The 19,723-nt window shown below is 44.0% G+C and overlaps 2 protein-coding genes across 2 annotated transcripts in view; both read right to left on the bottom strand.

Annotated features, from left to right (window-relative positions):
- GABBR2 (gamma-aminobutyric acid type B receptor subunit 2) overlaps nucleotides 1-1,927 on the bottom strand; it is a gene marked incomplete at both ends in the record, with an annotated part of 453,856 nt that extends 451,929 nt beyond the window's left edge. Inside the window, one exon of the mRNA XM_083878236.1 lies at nucleotides 1,613-1,927. Within this exon, the coding sequence (XP_083734362.1) occupies nucleotides 1,613-1,927 (315 nt within the window). The remainder of the gene's footprint in view (nucleotides 1-1,612) is intronic.
- Nucleotides 1,928-9,592: 7,665 nt separating this feature from the next.
- The window catches only part of GALNT12 (polypeptide N-acetylgalactosaminyltransferase 12), a gene marked incomplete at its 5' end in the record, with an annotated part of 46,487 nt that continues 36,356 nt past the window's right edge, over nucleotides 9,593-19,723 (bottom strand). The window contains 3 exons of the mRNA XM_083884209.1: nucleotides 9,593-10,728; nucleotides 13,169-13,324; nucleotides 19,455-19,568. Of these exons, the coding sequence (XP_083740335.1) occupies nucleotides 10,591-10,728; nucleotides 13,169-13,324; nucleotides 19,455-19,568 (408 nt within the window). The 3' untranslated portion in view covers nucleotides 9,593-10,590. The remainder of the gene's footprint in view (nucleotides 10,729-13,168; nucleotides 13,325-19,454; nucleotides 19,569-19,723) is intronic.

The following is a 19,723-nucleotide window of genomic DNA, read 5'->3' as shown; positions in this document are numbered from 1 at the left end:
GAAGAAGGGACATCCTGCCTAGGCTTCTCTAATTCCTATGCATATGTGATTTTTGTAATAATTCTATCCAAGGGAAGAACTAACATAGAATAACATCATGAAAACAGGATTAGGAGAACTGTGATTTTTTCCTAATACGCATCTCACTTTATGAGACAGGTAATGCCATTCAGAAAATCCCCCATAATTCTTTTCATTACAATTGCAGAGTTCCCTGAGATTCATTTTTTAAGGAAACGAGCAGCTACTCTAGGCTGATCTCGCCTGTATTCCCTGTCAGCATCTCGTCTTGTTCACACAACAGGATGGCAGCCTGCTCCTTGCTAAGTGACATCTTCAGCAGTATTGCCCTCCGTGCATTTCTGCTCAGAGATATATTTAAAAAAAAAAAAAAAAAAAAAAGCCCCCCAAAACCACTATGACAAATTTATGTCAATAAAAAGCAGCCACCCCTGGGAGAAGAGGCTTTGGTAGTCATTCCCGGGACGGAAACACTGTCACGAAGCAGCACAGCCTGTCATTGCTGCTCTCGGCTCGCTCCCCCGGACCCTGAGAACCGAGGGGGAGCAGACAGGGGCTTCCTTAAATGACAGCCGGGAAGATTTTCAGCAGTCACTTGCTTTACCGGGGGTTGTCTTGGAGGCGAGCCCCGGCCGCCGGGATTACACAAGAGGCGACTGCCATCTTCAGGGGAGCGCCGGTACCGGGCCCGCCGCATCCTCCGCAAACACACGGGGACTGAAGTTGTGACAAAAACCCAAGGCACTTGCGGGCGGGTGGCAGCGGCAACCAACTCGACAAAGCCCTCGCCTCGCCTCCTGCCTCCCTCTCCCAGGTAAAGGGAATGTGTTTGTTCGCTCAGCAGTGTTTCCCCCTTTCCCGGCCCTGCCTGCCGGCCGCTGGCAGCGCTGGGGGACGGGGGCAGGCACCCCGCCGCCCCGCGGGGACCGGCGCTGCAAATTTAGTTCTTCCCGAGAACAGAGCGCCTCCGCGCCCGCCGCGCACCCCTGTGCGAGCTCCCGTCGGAGGGCAGGGACGGGGGAAACTCAGCGAAACCCTGCGAGAGCCTCCCCGCCTCCTCAAGCTACGGCTGCACCGCTGCCCTTGGCGTCCCGTCGCCGCACGGGATGAGCCGGGCTGGGCTGGCGGCTGATCCCGTTGGCGGCGCGGGGGAGCGGAGCGCCCGGCGCGCATCTGTTGCTGAGCGGGAGGCGCTGGCACAGGGATGCGGCCGCGGCTTCGCTGGGCGAGGCAGCTTTCCTCCCACCGCTCTCCGTGCGTGCCAAGGGCAGCGGATCCCGGCCACCGCCACCGCCGGGCACCTCCGCCGCCCGGGTACCCGCCCGGCCCGCCCCGCGCTGCGGGCGCCTCCCGGACAGGGGCGCTCCCGGGAATACCGGGCGGGCGGGATACGGCCCGCCGGCTCCGCGTCCTCCCCCTCCGCATCTGCCGGCAGCCCGCGGGGCCGGGCGGGCACGGCGTTCGGAGGCGGCGGCCGCAGCCCCGGCCCGGTATTCCCGGGTGTCCGTCCGCGCTGCCCTTGGCCCGGCACCCGCAGCGCCCCGGGACTGGGCGGCGGCGCCTCCCCCCGCGCCCGCCCGGCGGTCCCTACCTCCGTGTCGTAGAGCCGCAGGTCCAGGAAATAGGGGTTGAGCAGGGACTCGTTGCGGATCTGATCCATGGCCAGCTGCACGGCGGGCAGCACCCCCCGGCCGATCCTGCTCTTCTGGTCCTCCTCGGACTGGCTGAGCGGCATCAAGCCCATGATGGAGATCGGCGTGGTGGCGTTGGGGGGCAGCCCGGCCGCCCCCCGGGAGCTGCCCCGCGGCCAGCCCCAGCCCGGCGGCGCCCAGCCCAGGCACAGCAGCAGCAGGAGCATGGCAGGGTTGGCGGTGGCGGCGGCCGGTCTCCGCGGAGAGGGATGCATGCTGCTGGATGGGGAGGAGGAGGAGGAGGACTGAGGGTGGGGGAACGGGCTGAGCGGCGGGAGAGAGCCGAGCCCCTCTCAGTCTGGGCGCATCCCCCGGCGGCAGAAGCCGAGGCGGGAGGAAAAGACCTGCCTCTCTCCGCTTCCTCGGGAGCCTCGGGGTCTCCTCTCTCTTCCCCCCCCTCCCCTCCCCTGGCAATAATCCTTCTGGCAATGGCGCCTACTCCTTCCCAGGTCTGCCAGCTGCAACCACCAGGAGCAATAAATAAATAAATAACCAGCAGCACCGCGCACACACAGATTCGCTCCCCGCCACCCTCCTCCGCTCTCCCCGGCGGCACAGCGAGGGAGCGGGACCTGCCTGTGCTGTCCCCCCTCTCCGCTCAGGGAGAGACAGCACCTCTCAGGCGCGGGGGGGGAGCCGAGCAGCCCTCATTGAACACCTCCTTCCTTCCCCCTCTTCCTCCTCCTCCAAAAGGGTGAAAAAGAAAAAAAAAAAAAAAAGGGATGAAGGGATGCTCCAGCAGAAAACGCCGAAGAGGAAAAAGCCCCCCCTAGAGCCGGCGAGGCGGAGGAGGGGAGCGGAGCCGAGCCGGGGCGGGGGTGCTAATGCCGCATTCCGCGGGAGCCGGGGCAGCCCCCGCCGCGGGCGGGAGGCGCCGCCTGCGCCCTTCCCCCGGGCCGGGCCGGGCCGGGCCGGGCAGAGCCGCCGGGCGGGATGCGCGGCCGGGGGGGGCAGAGCGAGTGCGCGGCGGCGGGGGCCGGACCGAGCTCCCCCTTCACGGCATCAGCGCTCGCCGCCTGTGGGTCGGGCACCTTCTCCAGGTGGAGCCGCCGGGGCGGGCGCGGGGAGGTGCGAGCGGCGGCCGCTGCCCATGGGCGGGCGGGCTGAGGGGGGAGGCCGGGGCAGCGCGGGCCCGGTACCGACCCCAGGCACGACCCGCGGGCACAGGCGGCACACGGGGCCCCGGCAGCGCTGCCCCCGCCCGCCCCCGCTCCCAGCCGGGCTCCGCTCCGCACACGCACACGCGCAGCCACCCGGGCCACGGCAGCGCTGCGGCACGCAGGAGCGCCGCGTTCGCCAGGGCACTACCAGGGGGGCTTGTTGGGGGTTTTGGTTGGGTTTGGTTTTCGGGATTGATTTGTTTGTTTGTTTTGCCTTTTTTTTTTTTTTTTTTTTTTTTTTTTTTTTTTCAAAGCGGTTTCTTTTTCCCGAGGAATTGGCGGTTTTTTTGGGAGGCTGACGCCACTCGGGTTACCAAAAAAAAAAAAAAAAAATATTAAGGCTGTTAAGGCTGCGGCAGGACTCTGAACTTCCCCGAGGGCTGTCGCGACCCTGTGAATAGCCTGTGGGAAGCAAGCCCTTTCCACGCCTGTTGTCCCAAGTAGCAGTCTGCACATCTCAGTGGCTGTGGGGCATATCCCATAGACAGCCCATGGTTTTTTGCCTTGCTCTCAGGCTATTCCACCACTCCAAAGGGCACGTTCACACTGCCCACCCACATCCGTGGTCTTCAGAGTCCCAGAGCAGCAGTGCACTGATCTGTTTCATCTCAGGTAAATCCCACACAGGAGGCAACAGAGGCAAAATGCAAAACTTTCCTTAACCCTGCCTTTAGGCACCCCACTTTCTATACATATTCATAAATTTCCTGAGGTCACTTAGAGCAAACCTTTGAAGATCAACCTAATACATCTAATTTATATTACACAGCAATGGCAGCATATCTGCAATAAAATGGAAAGAATTTTCATGGATTAATACATTCTAAGATTGTAAGATCTGACCTTGGGCTAAAAGCCCTCAACCAGTAATTTCTTAACACTTGTTGTGTTACAGCCTTTCACTCAGAATGACAGCCAGCAGTGTTGACTTTAAGGCATCTGTAATGAAGAGTCCATCGCATCTCCTGATAAATCATTTCAATCATTAATTAGTTTGCTAAAAGGTGCATTTCACATTCAGTATCAATTTGTCTCTTCAGTATCAATTCCAACTTCCAACCACTAGTTCTCATACCTTTATTAGCTTAAGGGGACATAGTATCAGTGATCTTCTCCCACATACAGGGGCTAAAATTAATCTCATTTTGCTTTTGTAAAATAATAAGGCCAACTTTCCCTCACCTCAAGAATCATTCCTGGAGGCACTTCCAATGCACCTCTCCTTTTTCCACACGATGTTGAACTGGCCCTCCTGATCCTGTGACTTGCCTGCACTGAGCCATAAGTGATAACCCCAGCATGTCCCTCAGTACCAGCCAGTTCCATAGGCTGGGCAGGTTGGGAAACCTAATCCCTACACACAGATCAGACAGTGTGTTGTCCTTGTGGGGATGTCTCTTTATGAAATCATCTACTCCATGTTTTGAATCCATACTGCCTAAAAGCATCACATACCTCCTTACTCCTGTACACTTTGTCTTGCACTAGAATAAATCAAACTGTGAGCTTTCTTTGTACAAATGACTTGTCCAGCATTTTATCACCTGCAAACTTTCCAGCAACTCATTTTCTTCCAGAAAATTGATTATCATAACACCAAGAACATTCCTAGGATGCCAACAGGAATAGGTGCCATATTGATTTTGTGTAATGCTATTTTTAACCAGAATATCCTACGCTAAATGATGTTTTGCCATTCTCAACTTGATGTTCAAGTTTGTCTGTCAAAATTCTTTTCACAGAACATCTTTCTTCACTGCTTGTACACTGTATCATTCCATGATTTTCTCCAGTACTTGGCTACTAGAACTACAGCTACTTGGATCAATTTGGTGATCATTTTAAAATATTGGCAGTTTATTAACACACACACACACACATTGTCTGTGGACCATTATCAGCTTTCCAAGATTCGGGGTTTTTTTGGAAGCAATTTCCACGTTTTTGAGAACTCAGTCTTTCTGAAAGAAAACTTGAGGCCAGGTTGTGTGTTACAACAGAATTAGTATTTTGGACATTATTAGCAACTGCCTGACATCCTTCTTTACTACTGCTGCAGCAACAAATGTCCCTTGTTAGCTGAAGATTGAAATGCATCCCCTTGCTTTTCCCAGCACAGGTCAGAAAGTTACTGGACAGTTCCACTCAGTGTGAAGTTCAAGGCTTGCCCTCATGTGGGAGGCAGAGACCAGCTGACACTGGTGTCCCTGCAGTGCACAGAGAAGGTCAGTGCTGGAGAAATGCATCTAGGAGCTGCAGAGGTCTGGAGTATGGCTGGATATCATTGAAACCAAGCAAAGCTGCACTTCAAATTACACTTTAGTATTTAACACTTACAATTTAGTATTTAACAATGTGGTACTTCTGGCCTTAATCTGTTTGTTGCTGCATTCCCTGTCAGTAAAACAGGGTGCTCTTTCTTCATGCTAATGCTGTGAAGACAGATTAATAAGTATTTGGGAAATGCTAAGAAACTGTAGCATTTGAGTTCCGTAAAAACAAGCAACCAAAACCAGCCCCCCCTTCCAAAAAAAAGAGGAAACAAGTCACTAAGAAAATAACTTATTTTTCTAGAGATTTGTTATGGGGATACAAATAAGGCCAATAAGGATTATTTGAAGTAAGCCTCTGAAAATTCTTCCTGTGTATCAGTGAGGCATGAAAACGACAGTTTCCTCATCTTTTGTAAAAAAAAAAAAAAAAAAAAACAAAAAAACAAAAAACCCCAACAAAAATAAAAGAAATAAAAAATAAACAAAATTTTAAAAAACCCAAAACCAAACAAAACCCCCACACACACTACCCACCCCCCAAAAAAAACCAAAAAAAAAAACCCCAAAAAAACCAAAAAAACCCCCCAAAAAACCCCAAAACAAAACAGGGAATGTATTGCAAGAAAATAATGTAATTAAAAATAGTAGTTTAATAGACACACTGAGGCCAACTTTTGATTTCACAAAAACCTTTATTTCTGGCACCTAAGTATTTAATGTGCAATCTGATAGAAAGTTTCACGTTGTCCACATATGTTTTCAACACGATTCTATGCTACGTTATTCTATGCTATATTTTGTAAAGCCTGCTTCTTTCCAATTCTCAGCACTGAGAAATTTCTTCTTTCTTAGGTTCTATGCTGTGTTTATGTATAACAGATGCCCAGGTTACAGCTCATTTTAAATAAAAGGAGGGCTAAAGGAGAATTGCACCAAACTGCTTATTAAAGATTATGTCAGACACAGCCACTGGCCCAGCTGCCTTTTTTTTTTCCCCTTAGAAATCCCCAGAATGTTTTACTACCATCAAATTGCTAAAAGTGCACTCCCTAGGATGAAATCCTCTGAAGCAGCACACATCCTTTATCTGTTAGGGAAAAAGGCTTTATATTCTGATTTGGTGGTGCACATCAGACACCCTCTGTTTATTCCTTGTTGGCTAAAATATCAGTTCACAAGAAGTGTAAAACCTGTTCTCTTAACTCGAAAATCAAATGTCACTTTCTTCCTGGCATGTTACCCAATCATTTCAGTGCTTCAATCATGTGAATCCTGCAACCATATTTCTGTAAAAACATTGTCAAGTATCTTCCTGCTAATGATCGCTTCCAATTTCTCAGTTATTACTAAGTCTTCTCACAGTGTATGCACAATTAACAATTTTGGGTTTTATATATTTATATTTTCTCATCACAGAGTATCTAATTAATTAATTTCACATTTAAGCATCTGTACTGGTATGACTTCTTTGACCACTTTTTCTTCAGTTGCAAGTTAAATATCTTCAGACCATGGATAAAGGCAAGAAACTCAGAAAGCTGATTTTTCCCTTAACACCAACAAACAAATTGCACCTGCTGCAAGTCCTTTCCCACTCTGGGAGATCTGAGAGATAGTCTGATGCTACACAAAGTATGTCATGTAGCCCCTTAAGCCAGCAACTCACTTCTTGTATGTACTTTCCTGTATATTCATCTTCTAATACTTTTGGAGAAGTCACTTAGAAGGTCCTGCTCTGTTTTTATCTCCAGTCACCTTTGCAAATCCTGGAGCCATCCAGTTCCTGTCAGTGCTGACTGGGACTGGTCTAATTAGGCTTTCTCTATTCATAAAAATGTCAGTAAATAGCAGATTAAAAAAAATGAAAACTGTTAATCTAGGCATAGTAATTTTAGTACTGCATGTATGTGCACGATGTTTTTCCTCTGTAAATGAGAAATGTAAAAATACTGCAGTGCTGTAATTTGAACTCAGCTATTGCTGCTGCACCTCAACAGAACAGGGGAGAGCTCTCCTATCCATCTTTTCCCTCCCTCCCAAGGGCTTTTCCACCTACCTCAGCTAACTTGCTGGCACAAAATTCCATATTTGTTACAAGAGTATACTGCATTCTCAAACACTGCCAAAAAACCTGCACAGTTGCAAGAGTATACACACAGCTCACGATCCTAACCCTAGAGTCTCTCCAGACACCTTGATTGCCATTTCTTTATATCAGGGTATCAGGACAAAGCTCAGCTAACTTCAAGTTAATCTCCAAATCTAAAGGCCATAAGAGAGGCAAATGAAGTTAAAAGAGCATCAGATTTTAAATTACCAAACAAGCACTATCACTGTACAAGTGCCCATGTTTTCATAAGTAGGAAATAGGAACACAATCTCATCAGTCCTGGTGTTATCAACCAACATGAATTTCCCCTTGCAGTGCATCTTACCTCTTCCTATAAATATAACAAAAATTGAACACAGTTTTGAGTCTCTGTTTTCAGCAGAGCCAGTAAGGAATACTATTTCCAATTCATGTTAACTGATGCATGTACGATGATGACTGTTGTTCCCAGGTGTTTGTGCATGCTCTAACAATCCCCAGCATAATGGTTCAGCCAAGGCCACATATACAGAGGTATATTTTAGTTTAGTGGTTTATTTCTTAGAAGGAAGGTTCATGTACGGTCTTCTGTTGAAGTGAAAATCCAGTAAGTTTTAGCCCATGTTGAAGACCCACAATATTTAAATGAAAGGAAATTGGTAAGCGAATAAATGAAGAAAAAAAAGTCAAAATCATTACCTGATAATTTTGAATAAATATGATAATTAGGCACCTGGCTGTATTCTGGATGGCTTTCTAAAACAAAATAAATGAATACAGGAATAGAAAGACTAAGAAATAAGCATTGATTTGTAACTGAAATCCTCCAATTTTTCCGTTTCTATGAGACATCCAACCCCATCTTTGCTCAGGAGAAGTCCGAAGCCCACAGTTCATTCCTCAGCAGGTAGCCCTGACCTCCTGCAAAAGGAAGTCTGGAAATGTTAAAGGAAGTCTGAAGATGTGCTTCGTGACTCTGATGCTTGATGGGAGTCCTTCACCCTCCAAACCTGAAGCCAGACATTAATACAATTCCAGAGAGCTGAGAAGAAGAAAAGTCTATCAAGAAATAAAAAAATGGTAAGAAGAGGGACTGAAGGCCAACACGGAGGGAGCAAGCTGGTGGCATTGCTAATGTTCAGTGTTTGCTTTTGAACTCAAGTGTGTTTGTCTAGCAAATATGCAACCCAGGCTAGCAGGTTTGCTGGCACATGTGAAAACATCTTCGCTGCAGGAAGTCAAAAACATCAATACTTCCCTCTAAACAAGGGCAAAGTGAAAAGATGTATAGAAAATAATTTCCAGTTACTAAGTTTCACTTGCATACCACCATCTGATGATGAAATCTTCAAATTCCAAGACTAAGAAAACCTCACTTAGAAGGGAGGTCAGTGAGAGCTTTGGCTGTGATTCTAGTAGCTGGGCTTTTATCAGCTAATAACATTGTTCAATCAGCAGTCAAGAAGGTAAAGCAGAAATTAATAGAAAATCCTTGCTGTTCTCTCATGCAGCCACCCACTTTTGATTTGTGGTTCCACAAAGTGTAAACCACTGCTGCTACCAGGTGAACAGTGGCATTACTGAGTTCAGGAAACAGAACTTGAGACAGCATAAAATAAAGCTGTCTTTTCCCAAGTGCTGTAGGGATCTGGGCCTAAGAGATCAGCAAAATGATCAAATGAAAACCACTGACCACCAGGAAAAAAAAATAAAATTAAAAAAAAATTTAAAAAGTTAATAAGACATTTCCCACTCTACCAAATCACAAAATATTTTATTAATTCCAACATCAGTTTCATCAGTCCAGCCCACAGAGACAAAACTTCAAAGGTGCTCACAAAAATATTCTATCTACACGTGTAAGAAAGACCTTGAAAGAATCTTTACATGTACCTCCTACAGACAGAAACCCTCCCCCTAGACCCCAATCATATAAATAGGTATGCCAAAATGACATGAGGTTATGGGGATTCTAAGAAAAGGTTGAACATTTTTTACAGAAAACATGAACAAAAGTAAATAACAAAACACATACCAAACTAATCAAAACAGATGCCAAGACTTCTGAGGGAGAAAAAGGTTGAAATTTTCATCCTTCTACACATAAGCATTCCTTCATCTGATAGAAAGAAACTCTTCTTACGAGTTGAAACCCTTCTAATCAACATGGCAATGCTGATGGTCAATGGCCAGATACACTGCTATACACACACTTCTTGTCTGATGGGGCAAGGCAGATTTCACACACCAGGGCACAAACCATCCTGTACTGGTGCAGATTACACCTCATGTTTTCAACAGGACCATATGTAGGGTCAACTCATCTAAAAGGAGTTCCTAGACAAAATGCACATCCTTTTTGTACTAATATTAGCTGCAATTCACATAAATCAGTTGCAAAAGCATTTTTAAAATATAATAGTTTTTACATGAATCATTTAAATACTTAAAATTTAAGATTCATTTTCTCTAACTGTAATTTTGAAATTTTTACAAAAGAATTATTGGTAGGTCTTATCTTTAAAGTTTTATGCACGTTGAAAATCCACATAATGTTAAAGTTGGTTGTGCATTCTAGGACACAGCCACATACCTGGGTCCACATAAATCTAAATAGCTTTTCTCAAAGCATCACCTTTAAATATTGTTGCCTTCTGCTTTTAAGAAAGATGAGAAAATCCCCATTTTACTCCCAAACCAGTCTTAAGCATGATAAGAAAATTGTCAAGTGCCATGAACATCTAAAATTGTCAGAACATTTAAAGTATAGTATTGTCAAGCATGTGCAATCTGTATGCATCTAGATTGTTATTTGTGCAAAAACATGCAGACATACTCTGCCTTTATGTGTAAATCCACACTGTCTTCAGTGAGGGCTTTGTGGTAGTCACTTAGGGCAGAATATGGCCTACATTTACCTTCTTGGTATTTAAAAGACAAGAATAATTATTAACTACTATCTGTTGAAAGACCCAACTGCAGAATGTTTTAGTAGAAAAATAAACACTTTAAGTTATTGACAGATTAACATTAGTGCAATTATTTTGATTGCCTTACTTCCACACAGTAGATTAAAAAAATATATTGTCACTTGTAAAAAGAACCTAAGACACTTCAGAAGCAGTTATGTAGCTGCCAAATAAAGAGAAAAGGAGCAGGTTCTGTGGCACTTCATGAAGCTCTCAATACTTAGTGCCTTCTAAAGCTCCAGGAAACGAGATCCAAGGCTTGTCAAGTAATTACAGTCCTTTCCATACAAAAATATATCACTTATGAGATTTTCAAAATGCTGACTAACTGCTGACTAGAAAAAACACTTTTGTTTGTATTCAGCTGTATACTAGACAACATCTGGATCAACTTCTTTCTTTGAAGAACCATTTTTGGTAGTCCGAGTTGGTACAAGGTCGTAACAATGGTGCTGGGTTCCCATTGTAAGCGTTTGCCTCGGCTTGTAGGCACTTCTGGGTTTGTGGGTGAAACAAGGTACCGTCCTACAAAAGACAGAAATAAACCTTGCTTTTAGGTCTTGCTGAAGGGCAGTACAGCTGCCTCAGAGGTGTAAGGTGTGACAGGCCTCCATAGTCAAATTCCTAAAGAACACATTTTGAGACCTTGGGCCCTTTTGTTATGGTAATCTCCAGTTCAAGTCTCTGGTTCTGTGGAGGTGTTTTGATGAATGTTGGACCGTTTATTCCAAGTTCTTTGTTATATTTCTGTATTTTTACAGTTGTTCAAAATGGCTTCCCTTCCCTTACAGTTTCCCGCCTTTCCCGGTTGTCATGGTTTTTCCCCATCCCATAATAGTTGTTTACACCTTTTCGGTTATCTGTCCATCACCTCAGTTATGTAACTTCCCCTCCCACCTAACTGTGTATTCCTCCTCCCAGTCACTTGTTATTGGACCAAGTTGAGATCACCCCATGGTCCGATGTTTCCTAATTGGTTTGTTGCAGAGAGACCACCCATTTGTACAACCCACCCCTTGCAAATAAAAAGCCGGTGCAGCCAAGGATTGGTGTCTCTCTGGGACGCCGCCTTGGTGGATCTGCATCCCCTTGGTTAAGCTACCCCGAGAGTCCCGTCCTTCTTTCACCTTTGCGCCTACAGGGTTAGGAGTTGGTCGCCCCTCTGGCAGCAAGATCCCCAGGTTTGTGGGAGGCGGCAGGGCTGGCCAGAGTCTCGGAGAAGCCGACCCCCGCATGGTTCCAACTCAGGAGCACTGTCAGCTGGGATATCGAGCTGCAAAAGGGCAGCGTGGCCAGCTGTGGGGGACAGCCCTGATCTGAGGCCATCCCTTTGGCCTGGGTGACACTCCCACATGCAAACATTCCCAAGGCCCCTGGCAGCTTTGAAAGCAAAATGCCAACAGCTCGTTTCTGAGTGTAACTTTGACTCCTGTAGAAGTCTGCTCCTTCCGTCATCAGGAATGTTGCACTTAATTGCATCCTGAGCTACAGCTCCTGATGCCCAGCAGCGTGTGCTTGCTCACAGACCTGCTGACAGACTCAGCTGCTGAATTGCTTTCCTGCTTCCGTCGTGATAATTCAAAATTTTGAGTGGATTAATCAGTATCCATCTCACTCATTTTTGACTCAGTGTCCACAAGAACTCAGTTCTTGCCAAGCTGCTGGGAAGGCTGTTCAAATCTTTGATTATGCTCCATCCATAAGGACAGCTGTCTGACACTACTACGCACAAAGCAAAAGAAATGTGGTGCTGACATCCCACCCATCACTTGCCTTGAAAGCTGGAGATTGGTGCTTTTGATTTAGTGCAGCAGCAGAAAAGGAATTGGAGCAGAGCGGTACGTTCAAATCACACAGAGGCACAAAGTGATCACGAGAAAGAAGATTTAAAGTAATTGCTAAAATCTCAGATGCTAAAATTAATGGTTAGGAATACAGTGGAAAAAGATGCATTCCATAACTTTTTTAAATTTTATCATTTTCTCAGTTTGAAAATTTCAGTTTTCTCGATTACTTCTTCAAGTGACTGAAGATGCTTCAATATATGTCATCTTAGGGATTAATGTATATGACCTTGAGAAATTTTGTTAAAAGTCAACATTAAAAATGAAACATCATTTATGAAGTCGACCTTTAAAACATTTTTATTTAGTAATATCACTATGAGCTTCAGTCTGGACTAGATTTAGGAGATGGACAGTAATTTTCATCTTATTTTTTTAGAGTTTACCCTGCTACCTGCCACTGGTGGTAGTATCAAAGTGTGACATTTGTCAGCCATGGAGCCTGTAGAGATTAGATGCATTATGCAGACACATTATGTAAATATACCATTTTGATATATTATGTGACCTTTTCCCTTAGCCAAATAACAACACTCCAAAACCTGACCAAGGGCATAATTTTTCATCCAGCTAATTTTCTCTCAGGCATTCAGGAGTTTCTTTAGAGATTCAAAACTACTAAACACAAGTTTTTCTAATATCACGTAGTGGCAGCTGTTTGAAAGCAGGAAAGAGCACAAAGTAACGGCGGTGCATGAAGTATTGGAGATACATGGTAATATAAATACAGGGGAATAGGTGGATGAAAAGAAAGCAGAAGTAGGCCAGCCATATGACTGGCTGGGGAAGGTATTGAAGCACCTCAGCCTCAGGAGAAGATAGTAGGGATGACATGCAAGAGAGAATGTTCCCAACATCCTTGATGCTAACAAGGATGTTTCCTTTCTCTCATCTTCCTGTTCTTTATGACTGGAATACTCCTTGCCTCCTACCCTGTTTCTGTGTTCAGATATTAAAAGCCAAGATATTTTATTTCCCCCAGAGACCTGTGTCAGTGTTGTGGCCTGCACAATGTGTATCCAGTAAGATAAAAAAAAAAAAAAAAAAAAAAAAAAATCAACAGTTCTCCTTCCATCCACTCCCAAAAAAATCCAAACCCAAACCCAAGCAGGCACACTTACCTCTTTGAAAATAAACTTCTGGTTTTCAGGAACACTGTGGGCATTTTCTTGACACAAGTACATTGTTAAGTAGTCAGTCCCTGAATCAACTGCTGCGCAGACTTCCGGCTGCCGTGTGTTGTAACGTATCTCATTATGGGATGTGTACTCGAAAAACTACAAACCCAAAAGAAGAAACCAAGGATAGCAGTCATTTCATATGTACACAGAGAGTATTTATAAAGAAGCATATACTAAGAGACTATAATTAGGTTCACAAATAAAAGTTTCTGCTGTGAAGGGAAATTCTGCCAGAAATATTCAAGGGTCCTTAAGTTCTGCGGCTTACTATTTTACAGAAAACCAATCTCATCACAGCACTGCTTTACTCTGGTAGCACTTAAAATGCATGAAATGCTGAATAAGCATCCTGGAAAACAGGCATTCCAGCATTAAAGAATTTCCGAAATTCAGCTGTAATATTTTACTTTCACATTCTAGGCCCCCCTTAAAAATAGGATGGAAAACAGTTTCCGGTCTGACATAACGCCTTCTTAATTCAGTCATCACAAAGTAAAATTACTTTTAACTAAGGAGTTGCTCACTGCATAGTTCAAATGCAGTTTGGTCCAGGTTCATTCCCACTTATAATGGTCATTTCCAGTACTAAGGATGCATGGTGATGAGCATTTTGTTCTATAAAGTTTTAAGATATTATTTGAAGCAAATCAGTTACAACTGCTTTCAAATATGAAAAAAACTTCCTTAAAGACAATTTACTATCTTTGCTTGTTGCACAATATTCTACAGAAGCGTTATGAACATGCTCTGAAACTCCTGGCTTGTGTAAGCAGTTATGGTTGAAGACTTCCTCAAAATTTTATACTTATCATGGACATTTGCCAGCTTTTGGACTTCATTAAAGAGAAGCAGAGTTTGAGAGTTGTTTGTATTTAGCAAGCTTATAAATAATTTAGATTACTATAGTGCAAGGATGTGTGTTTAGATCTGATTTAGATTATACTCAATAAAGTAGAGGTGTGTTTTATAAACATCAGAAAATTGCTTATTACCCATAGTACAGCTGCATTAGCAGAGACCAATAAAAGGATGAGGGAGAGAAGGAATCCTCTTTTGTTTTGTTTCCCCCCCTGGAGACTGTAAGGCTTTTTGAAGGGGGTTGTACCAATTCAGAAATGTATATACTTTAACTTACCACAAAAACATCCTTAACAACCATCAAGGCTAATAACCTTGAATGAGGAGTTGAAAATGGAGCTTCAGGATAAACAGGACTGTGCGATTACAAAATCTGCAGCCATCCACTTCCAAATGTAAGAGCTCTGATTTAGACTACACTGACAATAACTGTTTCATGAAATCTGCACCTCCTGTTATTACAGTCAGAAATTTCTCTGTCAAGGTGCTCATCACAGCCATACACTGACCAATGCTGCCCACTGCATCACCCTGTGGAGCCTCATGGCTTTTCTTTTCCAGCAAGGATGCAAGTGACCGAACCCCCACCTGTTTGCCACCATTCATTTGTGGTAAGTCACAAGGGGAAATGAGTGTTTTTAGAAAGGAACATCAGATTTGAAGCCTCCCTGCTGACATAAGACCCTGGAGACCATGATTTTCCCTTGAAACCTATTGCTAAGGTCTGTTCCTACAATGTAGGTTGCACCACCTTTACATTTGTCTTATGCAAAAAATCTCATGAACAACAAAAGTAAACAGTGTGAATATTGGCCCTTTTATTATTTACCCTAATAGGCAGCAGCTGTTCCCTGGCCTTTAGGCTTTATTTCCAGGTCCAGTATCTGATTGACACAATGAAAATCCACTACTTTGGGCACCACAGTGAGTTACAGAGACATGCATTTTAATCCTATGGCTTGTGAATAAAGAAAAAGCCTCAGTTCTGCTCAATTGTGTGTGGATGGACACTTTTTACAGCTGCCACTTTCACAAAGCCATATTTAGAGCCTTGCTCGTTAGGGGATTTATTAGATATAATAACTCTTTAGCAATCTGTATTATAAGTGAAAGCCTGCAAACTGCTGACTGTACCAGATGCATCAAGAATAAATGGAGCAGCTACTAGATCAGAGCATTTCCTACTACTGCTATCTTTCCTGAATGGTCTCTTAAGGACTTGCACCAGATTATGAAGAAGAGCAAGTAAAATGGTTATTTTCTGGATAACTTTAAGGAATGGGGTTTTAGTATTAGCAACCAAGCACTCCTGCCTTGTTGGCCAATGAACATAATACAGTTCATTACCCTACACTGCTTCAAACTGAACAAATACTTCAGGCTTTTCCAAGTTCTGGTAATACAGGAAATAATATCTTCCTTCTCAAAAGGTAAGCTGTTTTTTAGTTTCTTTTCTTGCATTTGGTCAGCAGAAAGAAAGCATTTATAAACTAATCCATGGCCAAATAACTAGTAGCCTTACTGCATTTCTTTCCTTCTGAGAATCAGTAGATTCCCTTAAGTGCTATTAAGGAAACTTGATGAAGCCTTTTTGCCAATGTCTCTGGCTTCTGGACAATCTACAAGATATGCCTCAGCTGCATCAGTATCTCTCTGGTACTGGGGCCAGCAGCAGATTTTGGCCACCTCACTGGACCCTGAAACACACTCTCATCCTTCCCGTGCCTGGTTACTGCTGTTTTGCTTGCAGGAAAAAGTTTGCACTTGATGGGTAGAACCAGCAAAGAGGTTACCAGGTCTGATACTCTTTTTTTGCAGAAAACCCAAGGGCTTTGCTTCCCTCTCACTATTTATGTCAAATGTTATCAGCTCCAAATGGGGATTCTGGGAAGAACACTGTCAGTCAGTGTTTTCCCATCCTCTTATCACATCAGGTTGATTTCTTGCCATCACATATTGGTGCCCTCTGTACTGCTTCCCAGCCATACCCAGAAGGGCAAAAGGCTTTACTGGTGTTTAATTTCAAAGTCTTACATTCTCATCTGTGGGGCAGACACTCCCACAAAACATAAGCAGCCTGAGGTACAAGCAATCAGTAGCTAGTGTTTTGCAAATTTCCTTTCTCTGTTCCAAATACATTCAGCTCTTAACACTGCAGTATTATCTCCACCTTCTTGTGATAGTAAACATGCTAATTTTAAAAAACATCTACTTATTTTTCTTACGCTCACACAAAAGGAGTAAAGAAAACCCTCTGCATTAGACCATAGACTCAAGGAAGAACAGCAACAAATTACCAGTAACTTTAATTTTGTGAGAATGGTTTTATTCAATGAGGTGAAAAACAGGAGCAGGTGTTAGACCTTAAAAACAACCAAGAGCACAGAGCTCACACAGATATTCAGAGGTCACTAAGTGGAGATTTGTTTCCAGTGAAGAGTTTTGCAGTTGTCCCTACATAAACAGCCACCAGCCTTGGTGAGGGACAGGGAACTAGAGCAGAGCTTGGAATGAGGGTTTGCTGCTAAAGCTCTATATAGGCAAGGAGTGGAGTGATGAGAATAAACTTGAGGAGAAAAGGCAGGAAGAGTTTGGGATTAGGATGGCAGATTCCCTTCCAAGGGGCCAAAGAGAAGTTAAAGGCTGCCTGTTGTCAGTAAACATCTCTGCAACTCTGTGGTTGTTGATACTAGAGGATGACCAAACCTTGCCACAATCATTTCATCAGTAGACAGCAATGGATGTAAATGTGGAAGATTTGACTGTTTTGGTCCTGACAGTGTCACCCTGCCAAGGAATTCACACCACAAGGAACAGCCTGCTATCTTTTCAGAATGGCTGTCAAGAAGGTGGTGGGATGGGAAAGAAATGGAGAGAAATGTAGTGCTGGTAGGATTCACAGCTATTTGTGAGCCAGAAAAAGGAGCTGCAAGTCCAGCAACCTCAACAAGATTTCCCATCTCACTTGTATTTCTACATCTTGTCTTATTTTAGCCTTCCTCTGTTCCCTCACCCACAACTCTTCTTGCTGTCCACTTATTCTCTTGCAACTACCTATCACCCCTACTCACACCCCCCTCTGCCAGCTGGTATCTCGGCTCCCACATTCTGTAACCTGCCCCTTTCCACTAAATGTTCCCCAATGACTCTGCTTGGTTCACTCCCTGTCCTACTCTTTCCTCTATGGCACATGCCCTGCTCATCACCTGTTGCTCAACCTCTGTCCCAAACTACTTCTGCTGTTTGTCACCTCGGACCTTTCTCCCTGGATCCAGCCAGCCCTCCCATGTCTTTTGCCCATTTTATGTTTGGCCTTCCCTCCTCAGGCTCTGCAGTTCTCTTGAGTCATCTCATATTTTCCTTTATTGGTTTATATTGCAGTCAGGTGGTTTCTCCATTTCTCCTTCCTCCTCCTGCTTGGATGCCAGCAGAAGGAGCAGTTTGCACAGTTCCCAGAGTGTTGCTGCTTTCAGCCTGGCACCTGCTGCTCCAGGTACATAGATGCACTGCACCATCAGCAGAGATGGCAGAGCATTCATACCCAGTGACGTGCTATCTTGCACTAAATTCAGCTAATGTCTTAGTGCTAGCTAAACAAAGGATAACTAAAAATGCCATCTCATGACGATTCGTCTATCAGTTGTGCTTCTCTTTTGCTTTCAGCTTTTATCCTAGGTCTTTATTCTTTCTTGGGGAAAGAGATAAAATTTAAGCCAACTCTTTTTGCTCAGAGAAATGCAAAAAATTGCAACCCCTCTCCTCTCTGTAATCTGCAATACAAGGAGTTATAAATCTATAAATACTTTTGGCATATTAGCATGTAATCCTATACATGAAATGCTTCTTGATCTACAAAAGCGATCAATGTTATTTATAAGAAAGTGACTTGACTGGGTTAAGAGTCTTGCCTGGGTTAAGAGACTATTAGCTTCTCTTCTGTATAGATCTATAGAAGTATTTTTAACTTGGGCATGAATCTGAACTGAGGGAGTAAAAGGGCTGAGGTGGGGCTTAGCATAATTGGCATACATCTGTCAGTACTGAGATCCTTTGGCTTTTATGGTACAAGATTCTCCCCTTGCTTCCCTCTGCATCTTGGCCTTAAGGACAGAAATATTACAAAACTTAAGACATAAACCAGACATGAGCTAATGAATAATACTAAATAATAGGTATAATACTATAGGCAATAAACATGCTATCAGCAACAAAGCTATTTCCTTTTAAGATCTGAGGTACATTGCTTTTTCTTTCCCCTTTCTAATGTAAAGTGCAATTCAAATTAGAAGCTTTCTCCTCAATACAGACTTGTTTTATACTCCTCAAGCTTTTATGCTTTTTTTTAAAGCAGAGTTCAGAACGATAGCAATATACTGCTTAACTGGCACATCTCTGGCTTTTTTCCAAACTTTATTTTCCCTTTTTTCAAACAATCCTAACTGAATGTTTGGATTAATTTCATTAAAAAAGGATCTAAACAGTCAAGCCACCCAAGCTGTCACAGGGTCATGTACAAGAGGTCTCACAAGACCTTTGGTACTCAGCACCGATAAGACCATATCTCAAGTACTGTGTTTGCTTTAATCTGGGTTAGGAGCCAAAAATCAAGATAGACATGCCCCACATCAAACACCAAACTTCAAATCTGGAAGGTGGTCACTCAAAACTATGCGAAACAGCCATTCTAGCTTGGCACATAGTGCCCCACAACACTTTTACTGTGGCATTATGCAGAGAGGTTTATAGGCATCAAAACCAACCACTGCTGCACAGTTTCAGTCAACATGGAGAAAGCAGACAGGATTTTCAGCTTCAGAAGTTAAAAACAAGGCAGCAAGAATTAGAGTGTTAAAGAGAACCCCTGCTCTCCTGGACAATGGATCCCAAGCCCAGAAGAACACTTCTGTAGAAGGACAGCAGAAGATGTGATCCAAAATCTCTTGGGTAGTCAGACAAGCACCATGAGGAAGAGACATGACGACAGACACAGGTGGAACTAGGTGAAGTTTCCAGTATTATTAAGGGCTTTAGAGGCATGGACAGACAAAAGCTCAAATGGGTTTTGGAGATGAGTGAACGCTGGCCTATGAGCACTATAGCTGCACTGGTATTCTATCAACCCTTGCTATTGAGCTCTGTGGAAAGGCATAATAAAGGTATGCATGAGTTCCCTGGGCTGGGCAGATACATCTTCAGAATTAAGAAAATCTGACCTGAAGATACATCAAAATAAAAAGCATTTAGTGCAAGAATCAAATCTTAAACTAAGATCACCTTAATGTGGCAACACATTCTCTCAGCCCTATTGCAATAACTTTACCATGCTTCCTTATATGACAACCATAATTGTTAGTGAAAACATTCTTACCTGATTTTGTCCCATGCCATGGCATGGGTAGAGTATGACCCTCTGTCCAGTTACTTGATGTTCATTTGCAGGATTATAGTCAAAGCAGAAGTTTTCCATTCCTCTATTCTTCAGCTAATCGAAACAAAAAAATATTTTAAAATATTAGTCTAAAGTAAGGAAGATGTTCTGTAGTCACACTACACCCATCCTGCTGGGCTCTGAGATCCATCCCAAAGCTGGTGCAAATCAACTGGAGTAGATCAAAGGGATGCAATGGTAACATCTCT

This window comes from Zosterops lateralis (assembly GCF_965231275.1).
Source record: "Zosterops lateralis genome assembly, chromosome: 1".
NCBI classification, from domain to species: Eukaryota; Metazoa; Chordata; class Aves; order Passeriformes; family Zosteropidae; genus Zosterops; species Zosterops lateralis.
The sequence above is the reverse complement of the archived record's forward strand: the minus strand, read 5'-3'. Positions and strand labels throughout refer to the sequence as shown.